Source organism: Malaya genurostris, chromosome 2 (assembly GCF_030247185.1).
Source record: "Malaya genurostris strain Urasoe2022 chromosome 2, Malgen_1.1, whole genome shotgun sequence".
In the NCBI taxonomy this organism is placed as follows: Eukaryota; Metazoa; Arthropoda; class Insecta; order Diptera; family Culicidae; genus Malaya; species Malaya genurostris.
Genome location: NC_080571.1, coordinates 72,806,262 through 72,828,694, shown reverse-complemented (window position 1 = coordinate 72,828,694; position 22,433 = coordinate 72,806,262). Strand labels below are relative to the sequence as shown.

Here is a 22,433-nt window from a genome sequence, read left to right as displayed (position 1 = left end):
GGTCAAAAAAAAGGTCCTGCTAACCCTCACTTGGATAAACGTATACTGAAGGCGTTCGAGCAAAAGAAGGAGGTTTCAGTTCGGGATGTGGCCAAAAAAGTGGGCACTTCGAAGTCAAGTGTTCTTCGTTCTAAAGAACGTTTGAGTCTTCGAACCTATAAGAAGCAGAAACAACCAAAACGTAGTCCGAAACAAGAAGCATCGATCAAGCCGAGGGTTCGAAAGCTGTACAATACGATTCTTGCTGGAAATTTGAACTGCATAATCATGGACGACGAAACCTACGTGAAACTCGATTACAAATCCTTGCCGGGACCACAATATTATACAGTGCGAGAAGGGCAAGTGTTAAACCAGTCCGAGACATCGATTGAAGACGAAAAATTTGGTAAGAAAGCTATGGTCTGGAAAGCAATTTGTAACTGCGGTAAGATTTCGAAACTCTTCATCACCACTGCGTCAACGAACAGCGAAATATACATCATGGAATGTTTACAAAAACGACTTCTACCCATGATTCGAAGCCACGACTTCTACCCATGATTCGAAGTCTGTACGGCATTTAATGAGGAACGTTCGCAAGAAGGTGCGTTAGCTAGTCTACAATGGCTAAGTAGCAAATGTTGAGAATAATATTCTGTTGTTGTAGTCTAATATTATCAGTATATCGAATAAAGTTTGAATGTCTAACACTTGTTAATTATTTACAGCGAAATCAAAGTGCGTCCATACATTCTGGGGCAGTCTTGAAGCTCGTTTTTAAGTAACTCATCAGTCACCTTATCATGAGTTTATCTTTGATACAATATATAATATTGCATAAAAATATAAATCCATCAACAAATGACTGCGTTATGATTGTTTAAAATTGTTACAGAAAAAGGTTTTAATTGACACCCGGTCTCGGATAATGAAGAGTAAGGAATTTTTAGTGGAAAACAAAGTTTTGTTCGTTTTGTATTTCTATTTACGAAAAGTATTTTCAATTTTTAGAGATTGCTAGCGTAACTAATTAGTTCGATAATAAAACTTTACATTAAATATATTCTTAAATACTGATAATTCACACCTCTAACACTTCGATTTTAATGGCCGAATCCAGCTGATCAACGGTCTGTTCGCAGTGCGCATCAACGAAATCCTGCATGGAAAAGATGCTGCGAGATCTTTTCCGAGCCGACCTACTTTTCGGTCTACTTTCTGTGTCAGATATTTCCAGGAGTGACTTCTTTCCCGGATAGTTGAGATCATTGTGATGGTATTTGATATGAGCCGAAAAGTTTGATATTTTCCAGCTGCCAGATTTGTCCCGTCGAATCTGAGCGGTCACCTGATCACAGAAAGGACAGGTGATGCGTGCCATGTCACCGCAGCTATCCTGCTCGACTTCCACCCTAATGTCGACCAGTTGCTGACAGAAAAGTACTTGTTCTTCGCTTTCGTCGCATCTGGAAATGGTTGAATTGTAAATGAGATTCACAAGCGTTGGAAACGGAAAGGCACTTACTTTTTTTCAAAATAAGTGCGAATTTTACTTTTGACTTCTTCTTCCTCTACATTCAGTATTCGGTTGTCATCCACAGAGTTGGCGGAAATTCGTACCCAAGGAATACTTGAACTAGACCGTTTTGAAGTGCTGTAGGACCTTTGTTTCTTTGGTTTCACAGAATCACTGGTAGTTTGCTGCGCATTATCCATACAGGCAATATAAGTTTGTTGTTCGACAGACCTCTGAGTCCCGCTCAGTGACATTTTGTAGAAGCAATTAAAACCAAATTGCCGCACGTTCTCTGCTATTAACTTCATCACGCTTCGCTCACCGACCATGAAACGAAATTCGTTAATATCTCCTGGGTACGCTAGCATTTGAGCGACTTCGTCTTCGGATTTTCGCAGCATTGCCGGTAGACGACGAATGTCCGCTTCCACTGTGTCGATTACCTGATCATCCAGAAACTTCAAACCAACATGTATGAATTTTGTCTGTTCCAGTGCGGCACGAACGGTTGCAGAAACGGGACCCGTAACTTTTACCATTTCATGCCAGAACTGATCCTGCAATATTGTTTTAGAAAGTTTCTATTAGTTTTTCCTCTTTCAATTCTTTTTTCAAATTGTGCTGATCTATGATGCTTTATTCTCGATCGGAAAATATTTGAAATGAATATGATGAGTAGTAAATGTCTTTAGTATACATACAACTACCGGGTTGGCAGATCAATGGCCTTACAAGCCAGTCTCCGACCTGGAAGGATTCTTAGTGTCAGCAGGATCGTAGTACTAGCCACGGAATAATTCTGTACGCTAAGAATCGGTTTCGAAGTCTGTTGAAACAGAAATACCAAATTTCACAAAAAGAATGTAATGCCAATGCTTTATACATACAACTTACACGTAACAAATTCCATAAAAAGAAACCGAGCCAACTAAGATGTCGATCAATAAGTCCTCGGTTTGACATACTAATAAAATTCCTGTAGCCTTCAATAGAGACATTATTCAGATAGCATCTGTCAAAATTAAAAAAAAAACAGAAAACATTTTGTTAGCATAAAATAAATGAGCTAATTAAATGACTACTGTTACAATACCACTATTTATATGTAATAAAACTGATTGAAAATTGAAAAAAAATCTTCTCGTAGCATGTAAGAAATGGATAATTTAAGTGTGTTTGCAATATCTAAGCTAAGCCTTAAAAAATATTTCCTAATATTCTTTCCATTCTCTCTATATTTATTCATATTTATTAAAAATACAAACAAACGAAACACAGCAGGAACTTTTTTTGGAATGACTCTGATGATTTCAGAGATAATTTATAGAATATCATTTTTATTTCAAAGATACAAGTACAACTAAATACTGTTTTCACAACATAACAATAACATAACATTACTGCACGGTTGCCGATAAAAATTCTACGCCTTCGATTTCTCTGCTCTGGATTAAAAAATTTATGATTTTTAGTATAAGACAAAATTTCTATAACTATATCCGGTGCGTATCAAAATGGTATGAAAGTAGCTTAACATACTGTTGACAACAACGCCACCAAGACAAAATACGTTGGTTTCAGGAACCAGCTTTCATAGCAGGGAGGTGATTGTTAGTTTCATGATCTTCACTCCAGATGCAGTAATTTAACTTGTTGACGTACCACACTCAAATAGAAACTCACGTTCGATTCACTTCATAAATCACGTAAAATGGTTTCAAATGTCAAATTGAATATTTGACGTGACGAAAATGAATGTTATACGAACATCCCCTGAAATGAATAGAGTCATCACATAAGGTTTACGTGAATTGACCAAACGTCAAACAATCTACGTGAACTTCCGGTGTAAAAAACTCGATTTGGAAAATGACGAACAGTGGCCCTCAAAGTGTAAGTAGTGTAAATATTTGCGAGAATTGTTATTTAATTACATTTTTTCACTACATCGACCGGACCATTCCAGTATGAAAGTTTCTATGTGTTAGACTGGACGGTGGGAGTGCCTACGTGAGTCCGGAAGTGTGTCCGCTCCTGCCGAATGCTTCAAACAGGCCGCTGGTCCACCGCAAAACGAGTTCAAAATCGGTATGAAGCTAAAGACACTGAACCCATGTAATGCGACCTCAAACTGCATCGGTAGTGTTGTGGGAGTTCTCGGATCTCGACTTCGGCTTCGGTTGGATGGCAGTGACAACAAAACGATTTCTGGAGGCTTGTCGATTCGAGATCCCACGACGTTATTAGTTACTTTTCATTTTCAGCTATTGAAAATCTATGCTAGTTTTCTGAAATAAATGTTTTATTTTTGTTGTAATCGAAGTAATCATTCAATGTCTAACCAACGAATGCATTGTGTAGCCTTAGCAACGCCTAGCAACGTAGGTTGTTGATTCAAATAAAATTTTCATTATTCATTAATCAATCCATCTAACCAGTTGTATGTTTTTACTCTGCAACAGGTTATGGGCCCAGTACTAGAAGAAAGAAGATTAATCCAAGAATAATCATTTTACGATGAACAACGGTGGAGGAGATGGCAATGCAGCCGGTGCTGGAGTACCAGTAGCAGGAAACGGTCGTTTCAGCGGAGTCGCTTTACCGTTCATTGAGAAGCTCAAGGGACGAGAAAATTACGCCACGTGGGCGTTCGCCATGAAGATGACGCTCATTCGTGAGGGATCCTGGAACGCTGCACAGTGATGCCTCTCCATACAAAAGTTGGCAAAAACCATAAATACGTCGATAAAGGTCAGCTGGATGATTTTTTATTAATAATTTGAGGTCTTTGAATATATTTCCATCTTGATAACGTATGAAAAAATATTCGATCCACCTAAAAGTGACATGATGCACCGTTCGCTATGGACCGGAAAATGACGACTTTTTTTAATAAATTAACTTGTGTATTTTTATTTATTTCGTGGTTGATTAGGAGCTTTAACTAATGTTTCGAATAATGATTAAACCTGTGTGGAAAATGTATACACAGAGAAAAAAACTTTTCCTTATATCTTGTAAATATCAATTTTCTCCAGAAGGGCTTATCTTAATATTTTAATTTTCTGATATGCTGTAACACACAACTGATGTAGTTTATTGCACTATGATTGAAGATGGGAGAGTAACAATCAAAAAAATGTTTTTTTTTTTGTTTTTAACAAAAATTCTAATTTTTGGAAAATGCTCTGCATTTTGCATTTTTTAAGTATTTCGCCTTTATGAAAGAACACATAAACTAGTACAAAATAAAATTTGGTTGAATACTACCGCTTTACTAATATTAGTGGATTTTTATTATGTTAAAGTATCTTATTAAACTATGAAAAATGACGAAAAAATAAGTGCATAAAGTGGTTTTCGTGGTTCAAATTTGGGAATTTTTATATGGACTACAAGAAAGTTCCGGAGAACAGAAAAAGTGCATGTGGTGGGATCAACAAAGCGCTATTTATTATTAGAAACTCAAATGCGTTTGGACAGAGCATGAAAAGCGGACGCAATATGAAGATCTTCATGGCTTCATTTACTGAAACCGACCACAGTTACAAAAGTCTGGCTCTTGTTTCTGTGATTTTTATTGTCGACCCCGCAAACTATTGAAAATATCCTTTAAGGTGCAGAAATGTGCAGAATCGCATAGTGGTTTCTGAAAAGTAGAGAAAAAATGCTATAAAATCAAATACTATTGTACAGTGGCAGCCCTTTCCTACCTATATAGAACTTTAATCGCAAAACATCGTCATTGCGCCATATATTTTGTATGGAAGGATGAAAAGAAAGTTTACAATACCCTATCTTTGAGAGGATATGGAGAGATTATTTCTTATTCAAAAATTTTTATGCTTTAAACTGTAATCCTTCACTTATATAAGAATTCAAACAAAATTAATACAGCGCAGGAAAAAAATAAATTTATTTTTTGGATTTCTGCCACCTTGGCATCACTGTGCGCTGTGTCGGTGACTGAAGGTCAAGAAATCGACGAAGAAACGAGTTTGCGAGCGATGGCCACCATCTGTTTGAGTCTGGAGACGACTAATTACAGTCTCGTCCAGGACGCAAAAGACGCCAAAGAAGCCTGGGAAAACTGCGGAATGCTTTTCAGGACAACGGTCTAACACGAAAAATCGGATTGCTGAGAAAGCTAACGTCGATTCGTTTGGACGAATGCGGCAGCGTAGAAGCGTACGTTGATGAACACAAACTTGCGGGAATCGGTTTCAAGGTCGACGACTCATGGCTAGCTGCGTTGTTACTAATGGGACTTCCGGAACATTATGAACCCATGATAATGGGACTCGAGGCATCGGGCACTGCGTTGACATCGGACGCGGTGAAAGCCAAGATATTACAAGACGTAAAGCTGCAAAAAGAACCAAAAATTGCTGGTGGAAACGGAGTGTTTTATTCCAATCAAAATGCTAAGCGGCGTGGAGGCAAAAGTAATGCGGCAAAGAAAGATGACAAATGCCACAACTGCAAAAAGCATGGGCATTTTGCAGCAAAGTGTCCGGAGAAGAAAAACCTAATCTCACCAAAAACGGCTAGCAAAGCTATGTGCAGTGTTTTTGCGATAGGCAAGGTAAGCGGTAAGGAGTGGTATTTCGATTCTGGTGCCACATGCCACATGTCTCGTAGTGGCAACAGGTTTGTTATGCAACAGCACATGGCGCATCCGGTGGCAACAGCAAACAACGGTAGTATGATGTCAATCGCGAAGGGACTGGTCAAGCTTGATCTCAAAGAAGGACCCATCGAAGTGAAGGAAGTGCTGCAGATTCCGGAACTAGCTGCCAATCTACTGTCGATCAAATTTGTCAAAAGGGGTTGACTGTGTATTTCAATGCAGAGGGATGTGAAGTTCGAGAGAGTGATGGCAACGTGATTGCATCTGGTACACAGGTAGGCGGCCTGTATATGCTTAACCAAAGGATTGAGGAAGCGCTACTGACACCGAGTACTAGCAATTGGCATAGACGACTCGGACATCTCAATCGTCAAAGTATGAAGAAACTAGTGACGATGGCAGAAGGTTTCAAAATGGCAAATGACGTCACACCAGAGTGCATCGTTTGCATTGAGAGTAAGCAAGTACGTAATCCATTTCCTTCCAGTGTATCGCGTGCCGAAGGGCTACTGGATTTAGTCCACTCGAATCTGGTTGGACCCATCGAAGTTTCTTCTCTCGGTGGAAGTCGTTATATAATGACGTTCATCGACGATGCAAGTCGAAAGGTTTTTGTCTATTTCCTGGAACATAAGAAACAAGCTTTTGAAACATACGAAAGTTTCAAGTCCATGACTGAGCGCCAAACAGGAAGAAAGCTAAAGGCTTTGAGAACGGACAACGAAACCGAGTACGTCAACAGAACCTTCAGAACAAGCATGATGAAAGATGGAGTGCGTCACGAAAAGACTTGTCTGTACACCCCTCAGCAAAACGGAGTAGAGGAAAGGATGAACAGGACACTCATCGAGAAAGCCAGAAGTATGCTGAATGATTCGCGCTTACCAAAGAAATTTTGGGCCGAGGCGGTTTCAACAGCGGCGTACCTTGTTAATAGAAGCCCGACGAAGTCAATCATGACAACACCGGAAGAATCTTGGACCGGTAGAAAACCCGATTTACATCATTTGAGGATTTTTGGTTCGACAGCATATGTTCACATTCCTAAGAAAAGAAGAAAGAAGTTCGACACAATATCCCAGAAAACAGTTTTCGTGGGATATGCTGAATCAAGCAAGGGATACCAATTGTATGATCCAATCAAGCGTGATATCCTGATTAGTCGCGACGTGATCATTGTTCAAGAGGGAGAACCACAAGATGTAATCGAAATGAACGAAAGTCAGCAGCAGATACAGTTCATGGAGTTGTATTCAGTTGATGAACCGAGCTTAACACAACGTTCACTTGAGGAACCGGATATCAACTATGATATCTACAACAATGGAACTGAAGATTTAGCAACATCCAGCAGCAATTCAAGTGATTCTGAGTTTCTGGATGCCGACAACGAGCCTGCGCTCCCCTCGCAACTTGTTAGACCAGCTGTAGAGCAGCAAGGGTATAGGCACAGCGACCGGAAGCGCCAAATTCCAGGCAAGTATTCCGATTACGTTACCTATATTTCGTTTTCTGGTGACGTTGTTTCCCCCCCCCCCCGCCTATACCGATGTGTTCTAAGACGTCTCTCGATGACCCTCAAACCTACGAAGAAGCACTTAACGGCCCGGATCGCGAAAAGTGGATTGCGGCCATGCGTGAGGAAATCGCTGCTCTGGAGGAAAAAACGGAACATGGGAGCTGACTAGTCTGCCAAGCGATAGGAAAGTTATTCGTAACAAATGGGTCTTCAAGACAAAGCGAGGACCATCTGGTGACATTGAGGGTGCGTTTACGTAAAACATGCATAAAATGCAGGTTTTGTGCTTTCATGTAAATATGCAATTTTCGGGCTAGAATTTTAATACAATCGATAGTATATTAATTTTTAGAAGAATTGACGCTATAAAAACATTATGTACCTGAGAAATTACTGATTAAAAACAGTATTGAATATTTCACAATTTTAAGTGCATTTTGCACGAAATGCGAGCGTGTAATGCATAACGTTATGAAAAATTAGCACAACCCTGGCTTCCAAGGGTTGTATTTTATTGCAGTAAATGTCAAATTTGACAATTTTGAAACATCTGGTTTGTTGTTATTATTCAGTGCGCAAAAAAAATTAAAAACAATTTCTCGCCCAAATGCGATCCATTCAATTTTTTCAATGCAGTATGTTGTTTTTGGTGAATGCTACAGCTTTTGTCCAGAACAGGAGGAAAATGAAAAATGGTCGAAGGCAATACAAACTTTTAAAACCGATTGTTATATAAATGAACTGCGTAATCAGTTTCGTTAAATGGTTTGAAAATTATTTTTTTCATCCAGGCGCAGATGTAGGAAGCGGAGATTTGCAGTACGAAAACTGTAGTTGAGCAGGAAAAAGCATTCAGCCTTTTTTAGGCTAAAGATTATGATTATACGCAAGCTTGCTTATCAGCTCAACTCAATAAGAAACATTTTTTACATTACAGGCACAATGCTTTACAATTACAAAAAACCTTCAGCATAGTCCTGCTCGCGGTATGCGACGCAGCATGTTTATATACATGGATTGATATTGGCCAGTATGGTAGTGCTAGTGATGGAGGAACGTTCAAAGAAACTCTTTTTGGAGAGCTTCTTTCTAGTAATCGTCTGAATTTTCCACCTGACAAGCCACTTCCAAATGATTACGTACCGTTCCCATATTACCTTGTCGCATATGAAGCATTTCCACTCCATCGCAACATTCTGAGGCCAATAAGTGGGCAGTGGCTCACTTCCGAAGAAAGAATTTATAATGCTAGAATTTCAAGAGCCAGACAATGCGTTGAACGAACCTTCGGCATCACTTGCGCTGCATGGAGAATTCTTTCAAATCGTATTAACGCCAGTTTGATTGTTACAGAAAAAATAGTTAAGGCGTGCGTTGTGCTTCATAACCTTTTGATATCGGATAATAAGCAACGAGAGTTGTACGTGAGTTTGCAAATAGCGAAATCATCCACCGTATTCACTAGTGTTAATTTCACCAGTTTGAGATCGAGCAATGATTATAAAAAACAACGACAAAACTTATTGCAAAATTTGGTATGAAAAAATTCGGTAGCATGTATAAATAATGCAATTTTATCTGGAGAAATGTAATTTCATTGATGTATTGCTAAGCATAATATAGTTCCACAATAAAATAAAAAGTATTCGGTAATTATTTCTTTGAATCAAACAATTGATAGTATTTTATTTACGTTAGTTACATAAAGCATTGAGCATTTTCATATAAACAGTATAACTCGGATAATCTTTAATCCACATAGTGAAGTAATAGTGTGTTTTTTGACACTTATACAATATATGGTGATTCTGGAACCTGGGCCAGCCGAGTCGAATCGTCTTTTCGTACAAGTGCTTGTACAAAAAATCGTTCGTTTCGAGTTTAATAATACGTCCTATGAAGTCAAATCCAAAGATTACTCATCAGTACTCGATGAGATCATAAGACTTTACATTTGATCCTAAGTTTGTAAAATCGGCTCAGTAATTTTCCGATAATTGAGTGCATATTTGACCCTCATCAACCCGAATCGGGAGTCAAAACAAATTAATAGTAGTGGCAGGTTCCCCTGAATATTTGGAGATTTGTACCTTGCCGTGGCTTCTCGTCATTTTCCTGGTGGGAAGGGAAGGATAAGAAGAACATGGAGAGGAATTAAGTAGTACATAAGCAGGAAAACAGCACAAAAGAAACATCAGTTTGCAACGTTCTGCTGGTGACAAAATGCACACTTAATAATACCTCCAACCTTCGAAAGGATTTAGAGGTTTCACTCACTCTAGTAAGAACAATGATCCCTTCTGACTATAGCTCCTTACTGCATTGGGTGAGAAACGATATAATATCCTTCAATTCATATGATATGAAGTCATCGGTTATGCCGCAACTTGCTGAACAATAGACATACTTTGTGTATGCCATTCTCACTGCGGAAGTACGATGCAAATAATATCTAATATTAGGCTATGGGACCAAGATAACTTTCATTTCAATCTAAGTTTGTGAAAATCTGTCAAGGCATCACCGAGATAATCTAGGGCACAGTTTTATTACATACACAAAAACACACCGACCTTGTCCTTTTAGCAGTAGTTTACATTTATTAAAGATCAAGCTGGTTCAATTACATTACGTTCTTAAATTAACATAATCATTTAAATCACTGATGGAACGAGAGATCCAAACAATTTGATATCTTTGCAAGATTGAGGATCTAAAATAAATATTATCAAATAGAGATTATTCTTCAAAATCAGGAAGTCTACTAATTTACCTGTTTCTAACTTTTGAGCGATGCGCCTCCATGTTGCATTGACCGATGCACGAATTTGTGATATGGGTGACGTACTGAATATATTAATTCTTCTTCCGAAACCAGTTCGAATAAACTGGTTATGTCGATAGATTTGTTCTTTTCTTCTCTTTCCAGAGAACGTTTCCGTATATCAGCCATAGGTAGATATTGTAACTTGTAATTAACGATGCCAGATCGAAGGTTCAAATTTCTGCAGTTTTAAAAAGTCTGTGTTAACATTTGTGTCGATCGAGCAAATAAACTAACCAATTCGAAAAATCTGCCTATTTGACAAATGTTTGAAAAAATTTAAATCTGCATCTACAGAATATTTGTAGAACCCTTAAAAATATGTACGAATCTTCACCTGCACAATTAATTTAAACTAAACTTAAATCAACGGAAAGTCTTATTTCCCTGCTTGTAATATCAACTTTGACACCTGAAACAATAACAAACTGTTAAGAAAACTACAAGAATAGCCCATCATTACACTGATATAAATTTATGCAATCGATTCAGATGTGCGTTACATGCTTGCATCGAAAATGAATGCATTTACTATAACTACGTAAACGCACCCTGAGCGGTACAAGGCGCGTCTGGTCGTCAAAGGGTGCTCACAGCGACCTGGCATCGAATACGATGAGGTTTATTCCCCCGTGGTGCGTTATTCCACCATTCGTTACCTACTGGCGCTGTCAGTGAAGCATGATCTAGATATAGAGCAAATGGATGCTGTTACTGCATTTCTCCAAGGCAATTTATCGAACGAGGTCATCTACATGGAACCACCGACAGGATTTGCTGGCACTTCAAAGCAAGTATGTCGGTTACGAAAAGCACTTTATGGGCTTAAACAGTCGAGCCGTGTTTGGAACAACCAGCTGGACAAAGCGCTGAAAGAATTCGGATTAGAACAATCAAATGTTGATCCGTGCCTGTATTTCCGAATCAACGATAAAAAATGATTTTCGTTACTATTTATGTCGACGATTTCATGATATTCACGAACAATGACAAGCTGAAGCAACAGTTGAAATCGTTCCTTCACAATCGCTTCAGAATGAAGGATCTTGGTGAAGCGCGTTTCTGCTTAGGACTGAGAATTACGCGAGACAAAAAGAATGGTAAACTGTGGGTGGATCAGGAGCACTACATCGACAGCATTTTGCAACGGTTCAATATGGTAACCTGCAACCCAGTATCCACGCCAGCAGAGGCGAGTGTCAAGTTGGATAAATCAATGTCTCCGACGACACAGGAAGAAATACGCGAAATGAAGCAGATTCCCTACCAGGAGGCAGTAGGCTGTCTCACCTGTCTGGCGTAGGCAACGCGTCCCGATATAAGTTTCGCTGTTAATCAAGTCAGCAAATTCAACGCGAATCCTGGACGTAATCACTGGACAGCGGTCAAGCGTATCATACGGTATCTGCGAGGAACACGTTCAAATCGCCTAACATATTCAAAGGAGAATTGCTCGTATCTAGTCGTTTTTACAGATGCTGATTGGGGAGGAGAACCGGACTCCAGAAAATCCACTACAGGATACGTTTACCGACAGTTGCATTGTCTTCGTGCGAAGCAGAATACATCGCTCTGTCCCGAACAGTACAGGAAGCACTTTGGTGGCATCAGTTCCAGTCACAGATTTTCGGAGTGCAAAAGATTCCCATTCGATGTGATAATCAATCAGCAATCTGTATCGCGCAGAACCAAGGTTATAATCCACGGACAAAGCATCTAGATATCAAGTATCACTTCGTCCGAGATGTCCTAGATCAGGGAGTAGTCGAGCTGGGATACGTGAACACAAAACAGCAACCTGCAGATGGGTTCACAAAAGCTCTGGCTAATCAGAAGTTAAAAGAAAATATAAAGTTAATTGGATTCGTTGCTTAGGGAGGAGTGTTGTAATCGAAGTAGTCATTCAATATCTAACCAACGAATGTATTGTGTAGCCTTAGCAACGCCTAGCAACGTAGGTTGTTGATTTAAATAAAATTTTCATTATTCATTAGTCAATCCATCTAACCAATTGTATGTTTTTACTCTGCAACAATTTTTCATGGTATTCTTCGTTTCATAGATTTATATAAAAATCTAAAATATCTCGCTTTTGACTTCAACCAATATATAAAGTAGTAGGGTAACAGAGGTATTTTGGCCACTTCATATATTTTGGTCCACCTAACAAACTTTATGGATTTAATCGATTCGACCGTTCACCGTGACGTTGGCTTCATCATTTTTTTTCATGTAATGGGGTCTCGAGAACTTCGTGACCGTTTTTTTTCTCGCTCCAAAAAAACGGCAATTTTTATTTGTTCCCAAACCCATTGAGCCAAAAATGCCAATTTACCTATGATCTTATTTGTGTAACGATACAAGTAAGTTAACTGTTTCAATGAGCCAAATTAATCTTATTTCTTATAAACCGGAGCTATTTTTTTCCCACGAATAAACCAGACCAATTTTTCTCTCGCTGATAAAGGTTCTTACGCATTTCATAAGTAAAGTTTTATCTGCTTCTCTCATTTTCTAGGAGTTTTTCAACAACTCAAGCGTATATATTGATAATTAATAATATTGTTGAAAATGCATAACAATCCAAAACACATTCTCTTCACAAAAAGGTTGTTGCAGGATCTCTATTTTGACCGAACCGGAGGAGTCTAGATCCATTGGATACTATAAAAACAAAATATCAGGGCTTGATTGTGGCATGTGAATAATTCGTCCATCTCGCAACAACAGGGATAAATGTCTTAAAAGTTTCCAATATAAAATAAAACATTATTTTTTAAGAAGTTAAAAACTAACACTTTTTAAATAATTATTTATTTTTCCTTTGTATTTTCTTATGATAAAACATTTCAAGGATATTTTGTCAAACTTTCATGCCTATGGAAAAAAAAACTCTGGAAGTTATGGACCTTTATCTTTGCTTATCTTATACTGCGAAGAGGTAAGAGCTCGGCGCACATACCCAAGAGTTCTTTTGCGAATGACTTGAAAATTTGACAAAACATTATTGAAATGTTGTATTATGACAAAACTATTAAATTGTTTCCTTCCTTTTCGTTTTTTGTTACCCAACGTTGTTCTTTTCATTTTTTTTGTTATTGTAATTTTCACTGTCGGCTAGAAAAGATTGCGATGCAATAAGATAGCGACAAAATGCCGCAAAGATAGCGAAACTGTCATTCGCATCGATTCAACCTCTTCGAGACCACATGTCAGAAAAAATATTTTTCGAATTGACCGTTACAATGAAAAATTTCTATTAGCAGAATAATTATTAAGTAAACTTCAATCATAATGAATTCATTTTGATAATGCGTATGTGATCTGCCATCGGCTAGAACTGGCACGGATTTTTTAAGCGTATGTTATCTATTTGACACAATGATAATTTTGTGCTTAGTATGTTTCCTTTTCATTCATATTTTATATTAATCGATGCCTTGATCTTCAAAACTTTGTGCTTTATTCGAAACATTGTCGATTTTAACTATAAAATAAACTTTTACAAAAAATTGTAAATCGTCCACTCCAAAAAGTTGGTCGTCTTTGACAGATATATATTTGTTGATGCTTTCAATGAACAATGAAATAACACTGGTCGCTAAGGATTATTACCAGTTGAAACTGCAATTGACCTGAATCCACCAGTCGATTAATTTTTCTTGTGGCTCTAATGCTAGTTAATTTCAATACAAGAGACAGCGAAGCGGTTAAAACCAGCCCGGTGACAAAGATAGGGCACTCCAGCAAGTGCTATCGTAGCCAACATCTGGGGCATTTGGTGGGCAATCAGAGCGCTCAGAGTATGGTAAACAAACATTCGAGCATTTCAATTCGAGTAATATCTTAATTTCCTTATCGTAGTGATCATATTCTGATCGATAATTTGCAGGGAAGTGCTTTAAAGAGTACTGAATAAACAAGTATTTTGTAATATCCAATTTTTTGTTAGCCATTCTTCTTCATTGTTTTGGTTTTTGCAGAAAGATGCTGGCCACAGTTTCATGACGTCATAGCAGGGGGCTGGTTAAAACAACTGTCCAATATTCTGGCAGAGATGCCAGGTAAAATTTTGTGCGCCCGCGTACTAGAAATGCTCCTATGCGAGCTCAAAATTTAAAATTATGACGAGAAAAACCAAACAAATACCCTACAGTAATAGCAAAAGCCATTAAATTGGACGTATGTTTATAAATGTATGTTTATGTACTTGAAAAATCTGCAAAAAGTCTGCTAGATTGCAAACTCTGCTAACAAACGAAATCAGGGTTGTTACGAAAAATTTCAAAATCAAAACGCGCGAAATCCGCGCGAAGTCGAACACTAAAACGCGCGAAATCCGCGCGAAGTTGAAAACTGAAACGCGCGATATTCGAGCGAAGCGTTAGACAACTATTTTTATGCAGGTGATACTTTACGCAGTACTTGAAAATTCACTTAAATATAATTTAAAAATCTGCATAAGTTTGTCATATGAACACAATAAATAAGTCCGCATACAGCACGTCACTTCGAAAAACCCAACGAAAACGATTTCATTTTTATTCTTCATCTTTTTCGATGCCCTTAGTTAAGGAGCAAGACTTTTTGCAAGCGTATGAGTAATGTCAACAATATGTGCGTAAAAACAAATTCCGGCGCTTCTTTTACTGATTTTAATCAATAAATCTTCCATATGGTTGAAAAATAAACCAATCAGTTCATTCTACTTAAAATTGCAATTCAAGAAAAGTGTCTTAGTCTAGAACTCTTCGGTTTTCCTTAAAACTGCTCGAGAAAAATTATCTCAGTTTCAGCTTACTTCCACTGACACATTTGATTAGCAACAAACACATTCCTATATGGATTTCCTCTTGCAAAATTTTTTTTCGTAGCTTCTACAAGTGAACCCGTAAAATAGGAACCTTTAATTTAACATGCGAGAGGCAATGGAAATGGCATGTTGTCGTAAAACTATTTATTTTTCCGGAAAACTACTTTTTTAACAGAAAATATTTAGTTTTGCTTATTTTGTGTAGCGCAATCTAATACAAATGATTTGAAGCAGTGATGCCAACTTTTTTATAAGGGAATTAAAATCTATATTCATAAAATGTAAGCAATTTTCCATCAAACGTTGGTGAGAAATTGTTCAAAGCTGAAATATCATACAAAATGTCAGGTTTAACATTCATTTGAGAATAAATTATTGTTAAAAAAAATTGTTTGAAACTCAATCCTGCAAGTTACTTTAAGAAACTCGTTGCACTGCATTTATTAATCTATAACAAACGTACTGAATAAATTGTACGTAATACACAAGTTAACTTGGTTTATTCTTGATCCTTAATTAATACTCTCTGATGTACGGAAAATGTTACAGTAAAAATAAAAATGCTTACACTTGTGATTTTAAAAGAAGTGAAACAGATTTCATCGAAGATATTTTTTTTTGTTTCGACTTTTTTTTGCTCGGCAAACATTTCCTTCTTGGTAAGAAGAATTTTTAGGTAAACCACATCGGGATGATCTGATTCACTCTTTTTAATATCAGTTTCAATTATAATAGCGTCTTCTTCTGCTGAAAGATTTTACTCTGAATGTCTGAGGAGGAAATCATCTTTTATTCTTTTATTTGGATCAGGGAAAAGCTCACTGGAATTAGTTTCTGTCAAACTTGTTCTCAAGTAGGCATAAAAACTCCTCATCTTTTGCATCAATAGATCAAAATCATCCAAATGATACATTTGCTTAAATCTAGTGCTTCTATAGTAACTACATCTAATGAGACAGTAACATGAGAAACGATTTCTTGATAACATTACGTAATAAATGAAAGTCGAAAGAATTGAAACATTTGTTATATATGCAGCACATGCTAGCAATGGTCTCGTTATATCCATAATTAGTTCTAACATAGGGAATCCGAAAAAATAGGAAAACTACGATGTCGAATGTCAAATTGTAACAATTGAAAGCTCTATGTGCTCTTTAAAATTTAACTTGGTTTCCAGAACACCCAGGTCCTTAACAGACGATGCGCGTTCGAGAACAGTTTGTGGCATATTGTAGTCGAACTTGAATACAGACTTTTTGCTACACAAAGAGACGACGGAGCATTTAGTGGCATTTAAACCATTTAGAAATATGAAATACGAAAGTCATCAGCGAACGATAGTTTCTTACACTTGATCGAAAAATTTAGATCGTTGATACAATAAAATTATGAACGGTCCAAGGTGACTTCCTTGAGGAACTCCAGATGTAACAGCACTTGGTGAGGTTGTACAGGCTCCTTTTTTCACTATCATTTCATTACCAGTTAGATATGATCGAAGCCAATTAAAAAATTATCCATTTAATCCCAGTCTACTTAACTTGGAGATCGTTATGTGATGATTGATTTTGTCGACCGCAGCAGGGGAAGTTGAAAGCTTTGGCATGGATCCAAGCTGAGTCTCTGATATGTAGTCAGAGCAACTATGTGTTATAAAATCCAGAACTATAATTTCAAACAGCTTCGATACAGCGCACAAAGTAACAATTCCAAGGTAGTTGGATACTATACCCTTATTCACATAGGATTTCTTCCATATTTCAGGACAAATTCCAGAACGCAAAAAAACAAACTATTAGAACACTTTCTTATCACCACGAATGGAATCCCAGAACTTCTTCGTTTCTTTTATTATCAGACTTCGCTTCGTAGGCATGTCGTGTAATTTTTGCTTTAAGAATTCGATTTTTATCATACACAAAATTTGTTACTATATTATTGAAGAATCGCATTCCATTTATTACGTTCTTTGCATTATTGAATGTATTATCACTGAGACGATATCTTCCATCTGACATCAATATCCTTGAGTGCAAAATGTTGAAATAGCAACTTGTATCACTCGAGATCGAAAAGCATAAAATCGAAATTATGTCCACTGAAGTAAACATTGGCTAGAACCGCCTTCTAGTAAATTTTAGTTTTATCAAGGGAAAATTCGGTCAACTCGACCAATTGCTGAAACGTTCGCCCATCTTTAATTGTTTAGGGTTTCATAAAACTCACAAGTTTCAAAAATTTGCAAAGAATTTTGTGGAATGATGTTTTTTGAAATTCGCGCGAAATCCGCGCCATAGCATCAAAATCTTAGCAGAAACCGCGCCAAATCCGCGAAAATCGCGAAATCCGCGAAAACCGCGAAATCCGCGCGACCGTAACAACCCTGGAAATTGCAAATTTACATACCAATCTGAAACCCTGGCATCCATGGTTCTAACGCTCATTATTTCGCTATTCTGCGACGATTCCGTCGCATTCTATATCCAGTTGAAAACCACTATACTTTAGAAAGGTTTTACAGCTACAAAATAGCGGATTTTTTTCGTGGAAAAAAAAAGTCTAAAATCTACTTCAACACCTTCCTCACCCTGTCCGATTAGGGTAACAGAGGTATTTTGGCCACTTTATCGATTTCATCGGATTTTATCGATGTTAAGTAACTCATTTTGCATCAATTTGAAGCTAATCACATTAAATTACCTATTGCGGAAGGGGTTTTTAAAGATATTACAATATTTGGTGGATATTTTTATAAAGTTGGCCAAAATAAAATCAATCCTAAAGTTGGGCAAAATACCTCTGTTACCCTAATTTGTTAAATTGTGGAAATCAACAAAAATATGACAGCACCTTAAAAAACTATTGCAGGCTTTATGCAAGTTCTTGCACGCAAGTGCTTGCTGCGAGCGTGTGAGAATCATCGCGCTCGCATTGTTAGGATGTCAACTAGTCAACTCAGACGAATTGATATCAGCACCATGGCAATGAAAGACCCCGGCAAAACAAAGGTTTGTTTTTATTTTTAAATACGATTAAGATTTTTAGTAACTTTTTCGTCAAATTTATAACGCAGCTATGGACGGTAGAGGAAACTTTCAATTTGATCGATGCCTTCCGTAGCAAACCGGCCTTATGGCAACGAAAACAGTTGAACTACAGAAACAAGCATCGACGAGCAGAACTACTGAGAGAAATAGCAAACGAGTTCGGAACATCCACCGATGAAGTCAAAGAAAAGCTTCGTTCATTACGCACAGTTTACATGCAGAATGTAAAAAGAATAGCTGCTGTCGACGGATACGTTCCTAAATGGGATTACTACAATGCGTTACAATTTTTGAAGGGGGAACTTTTATCGCAATATGATAATACTTTAGTTAGTTGTTCGTCTCATCCGATTGTCAGTCGATATATTTTTTTTATTTATTTTAGAACTACGAAGAGGACTGTTCAGAATCTGTTGTATTTTTGGACGAACATTACGAAAGTCCATCAGAAGAGCCAACCCAGCCGGAACAAAATTCTATTCAAAACCAGCCAAATGAATATCCACGCTACAAAAAAAGACGGTTCGAGAATTTGCCAGGCATAAATCAAGAACAACGGATTGGCAACGTATCTAATGAAGAGTTCGGGAAGTTCCTTGTTCATTCTTTGAATACAATGAACAATCCACAGATAGAGGAAAAAACTAGGCTCCGTATTCAGATAGTTGTTTCGGAAGCGATGCATGAGGCGGCCACCAAAGCTCTCTCATTACTTACGTCGAATGCACCCCACAGGTCACCTCCACCCTGTCAGTCGTTGTTGCCGTCTTCGTCACTACCGGTTTCAGAAAAGGACACCTACGAAACTACGTTGCATAATGGAGAGCACCTACTGGATGAAATCACTATTGTGAAACAAGAGACTGAGTAACAACGACGATACGCCCCGCTATTTACGAGAATTTAAAACTGATTGTAGTTCCTTACAAATTATTTAAGCGAAACATTATGGAATATACTTTACTGATAGATGATTAGATAATTGATGGCACTCCTAGCTGGATGCAGTTTATATTTTTATATAAAACAGTAGGAGCTAGTTTTGAAAGATCATTCTAGTTTGTTAATCTGAAAACATTTCACCTCAAAATCAAATTAGATTTCATTTGTGCTAGACATTGTGGTACACTTTTTACGAATGCAAGAAAAATCATTTAGTTACACTTTCTATTTTCATGCGTGGTTAAGCACACGGGGTATTTTAAATCGGATCGGGCTCCCACTTACCATGATTTATTGTGGGCTCTGTTTTTCTAACTGGGTGATCTTTAAACTGAATCGTTACGAATGTAAACTAACCCCCGGACATCATTTCGCACTATTTCATTTAATTGAACTTTCTGTTCCTAAAATGTTCCAGAGCCAATATTAAATTCGCCGGTACACAATTTATTGTAACGAAAATCAATGGAATAGATATTGACAATAAATAAAATTGAAGACAACAATAAGTTGTCACTTTTGAATGCACAGAGAAAAATATTAGTGAAAATTCGATCGTCACACGACCAAAGGGCCTAATTGCAATTTACAGTTTCTCTTTGTTTAACTTTTTTTTCGAATGAACAGACTGGTTTTACATTTGACGCTTAACTTTTCGCATAATTTCCCAACCAAAACCACAAGCTTTCGGTTGATATTGAAAACTTTGATATAATTTTAATTCTGCGCATTTTATACTTGTTTAGACCAGAGATGTCATATATAAACATTCACCTGTATTAAACAGATTTGTACATGCGCATACAAATCTAATACAGAATACAGATTTCTTAAATTTGATACAGATTTCACAAAAAAATAATAAAGAAAAATTAGACCTTTCCGTCTTAGCTTTCTTTTAGTATTTGAATACAGTGATGAGATAAAAGCAAAGATAAACTCAAGATTACGATTTAATCAAATAACCCAAATCGATGGCTTTTATCGTATCATAGAACGCTCGCTCGCAACTCTTCCACGATTGAATCAGTGCCATCAAAAAGAGTTGGAAATCATCGCAACAACAAAAACCCGGCATGGCTCATTTAACATAGAATCGACACCAGTGCGAGAGCGAATTTCTCTCGATGACATTTCTGAGAATCAAAGGTTAGCACGCCGCTGTGGGGATCTTCTCTGAAGCAACAAACGGTCGCTTATTCTCGTTTCGCGATCCGATTCTATACAGGCAGTTGATAATTGCGATAGAATCATTTCACTATTGCCGCTTATTCTAACTATATGCATATAATCTTTGTATAAGTTGTGTCTATGAAAATGTATGTGAATGCTCCACACAAGGGTTTTGAAATATTGCAACCTAATATGAGAATCATCAAGTTGAATCATCGACTCGATTTTCTGCGATAATTGTCAACTTGCGATTCTCTCTTGGGAAATTCCACACAGCAACGATCATTATCAGACTGTATTTTTTTTAAGGGCCGTGAAATACTCAGAGTATGAAGTGGAGCGAAGGAATGTAGAAAAATTCTCTCGCGGTTCATGCATTGAGAGACTCGAGTTCTTGTAGCATCTTCTATCGGATTGAAAATGTTGTATACAATATAGATAGCAATATAGCAGCTTCTGTGAAATTTTCGGCAATCACCAACACTGACCCAAATAACAATCAAATCATACGCTGTGAATGTACGCAAGACAGATATAAGACCGCCAAATCGTATGTGCACACTTAGTTTTTTCCGAATCTCGGCAAAACTTTTACCTTTAAGGACTATTCACACATTTCAGTTCCGTGACGGTTCAGTGAAAGTGCCTTCAGTGCGCCGTCAGTGTTCTTTTCTTATCGGAACCCTTCCGTTCCGTTTCCGTACTGTTTCCGATCCGGCACAGCCAATGCAATGACATACCGACTTCAGTGAAAATAATAAATATCGGTGACGACGAATTTGAGTTTGCCGGACGGACGCTACACTGACGGCGAGCTGCACTGAAACGGCACAGTTCCGGATAGGTGTGAATGCGCGCATAGAAAACGAAAAAAAATAATGTCAGTATCCGTGCACGGTGTCGTGCCGGCACTGAACCGAACCGGATATGTGTGAATAGTCCTTCAATCTTTAATCATTTTAACGCCATTTCGATCATTCCTTCAGTTTGGACAGTATTGTAATTTTCACTGGCGACTAATAAAGATTCGGATGCGACAAGATAGCGACAAAATGTCGCAAAAATAACGAAACTGTTATTCGCTACGAGACCACAATTAATCGACATCTTTATCTTCAAGCCTCGTGCTTCACACGAAACATTATCAATATTAACTTCCAAAAAACTACTACAAAAAAATGTTAATCTTCTACTCTGAAAATTCAGTCGTCTTTGACATATACATACTTGTTGATGCTTTTAGTGAACAAACAAATAATTCTTGTCGCTAGAGAATAGGGTAACAGAGGTATTTTGGCCCGCTTTAGGAAGCAGTTTTACAATATTGAGAATTTAGTGGGCTAGTTCCATACAGTATGTTGAAATTTCAAACCGAGATCATTAATACACATCTTTTCTACGATATAAACTTTTTTGCGGCGTGATATTATCAAGACTGTATTTGCAATTTTAGATTCCAAATATTTTGTTTTTTGTTTATTTTCGCCACCCCAATTTTATTTTGGCCCATGGTGGAAATATATTTTGGCCAGAGCAAATTTGTATCGCTTACATTTTGACCCCCCTTAAAAAATATGATAATATGAATAAATAAACAAATAAATAAATCACTTTTACTTTTAAATAAACATTTAGCTAAATTGTAAAGCTATTCCAACTAATAATAGAACAATATCATCTCTAATTTAGCTATTCGTTACGCTAAAATCGTAATTTTTCAATGTGTAAATGCAAAAAAAGTAAACAAAGATTATATCTTAAGCAGTATCTTCAAATAAATGCGAAATGTTTCAGCAATAAAACTTAGAAATAATATTAGAATATGTATTTCTCAGACATTAACGTATAAAATACAATCAAGATAAAAATAGCAATTTGTCATTTTCGTTTCTTTTCCTCCAGTTGTTTCTTCTTTCGTAGTTCTGCTTTTCTTTGTTTTACTTCAATTTCTTTAGCTTTTTCTTCTTGTAGTGCTTTGTGATAT

At 37.2% G+C, this 22,433-nt stretch overlaps 2 protein-coding genes across 5 annotated transcripts; one reads left to right on the top strand and one right to left on the bottom strand.

Annotated features, from left to right (window-relative positions):
* Window positions 1-958: 958 nt before the first annotated feature.
* On the bottom strand, window positions 959-19,780 carry LOC131429808 (uncharacterized). 4 transcript variants are annotated; one of them, XM_058594192.1, is made up of 5 exons: window positions 19,562-19,780; window positions 2,393-2,510; window positions 2,200-2,324; window positions 1,508-2,055; window positions 959-1,448 (listed from the first exon to the last, which is right to left on the bottom strand). In XM_058594192.1, exons 4-5 carry the CDS (start codon window positions 2,035-2,037, stop codon window positions 1,064-1,066), a joined length of 915 nt encoding a protein of 304 aa, XP_058450175.1. In that variant the 5' UTR covers window positions 2,038-2,055; window positions 2,200-2,324; window positions 2,393-2,510; window positions 19,562-19,780; the 3' UTR covers window positions 959-1,063. The 4 variants fall into 4 exon arrangements, with proteins under 4 accessions (XP_058450175.1, XP_058450173.1, XP_058450174.1 ...); XM_058594190.1 differs by lacking the exon at window positions 2,200-2,324; XM_058594191.1 differs by lacking the exons at window positions 2,200-2,324; window positions 2,393-2,510.
* LOC131429809 (uncharacterized) lies at window positions 17,758-19,554 on the top strand. Its single transcript, XM_058594195.1, has 3 exons — window positions 17,758-18,295; window positions 18,361-18,663; window positions 18,720-19,554. The coding sequence occupies exons 1-3, from the start codon at window positions 18,161-18,163 to the stop codon at window positions 19,203-19,205; spliced, it is 924 nt and encodes a 307-aa protein (XP_058450178.1). The 5' UTR covers window positions 17,758-18,160; the 3' UTR covers window positions 19,206-19,554.
* Window positions 19,781-22,433: the final 2,653 nt, after the last annotated feature.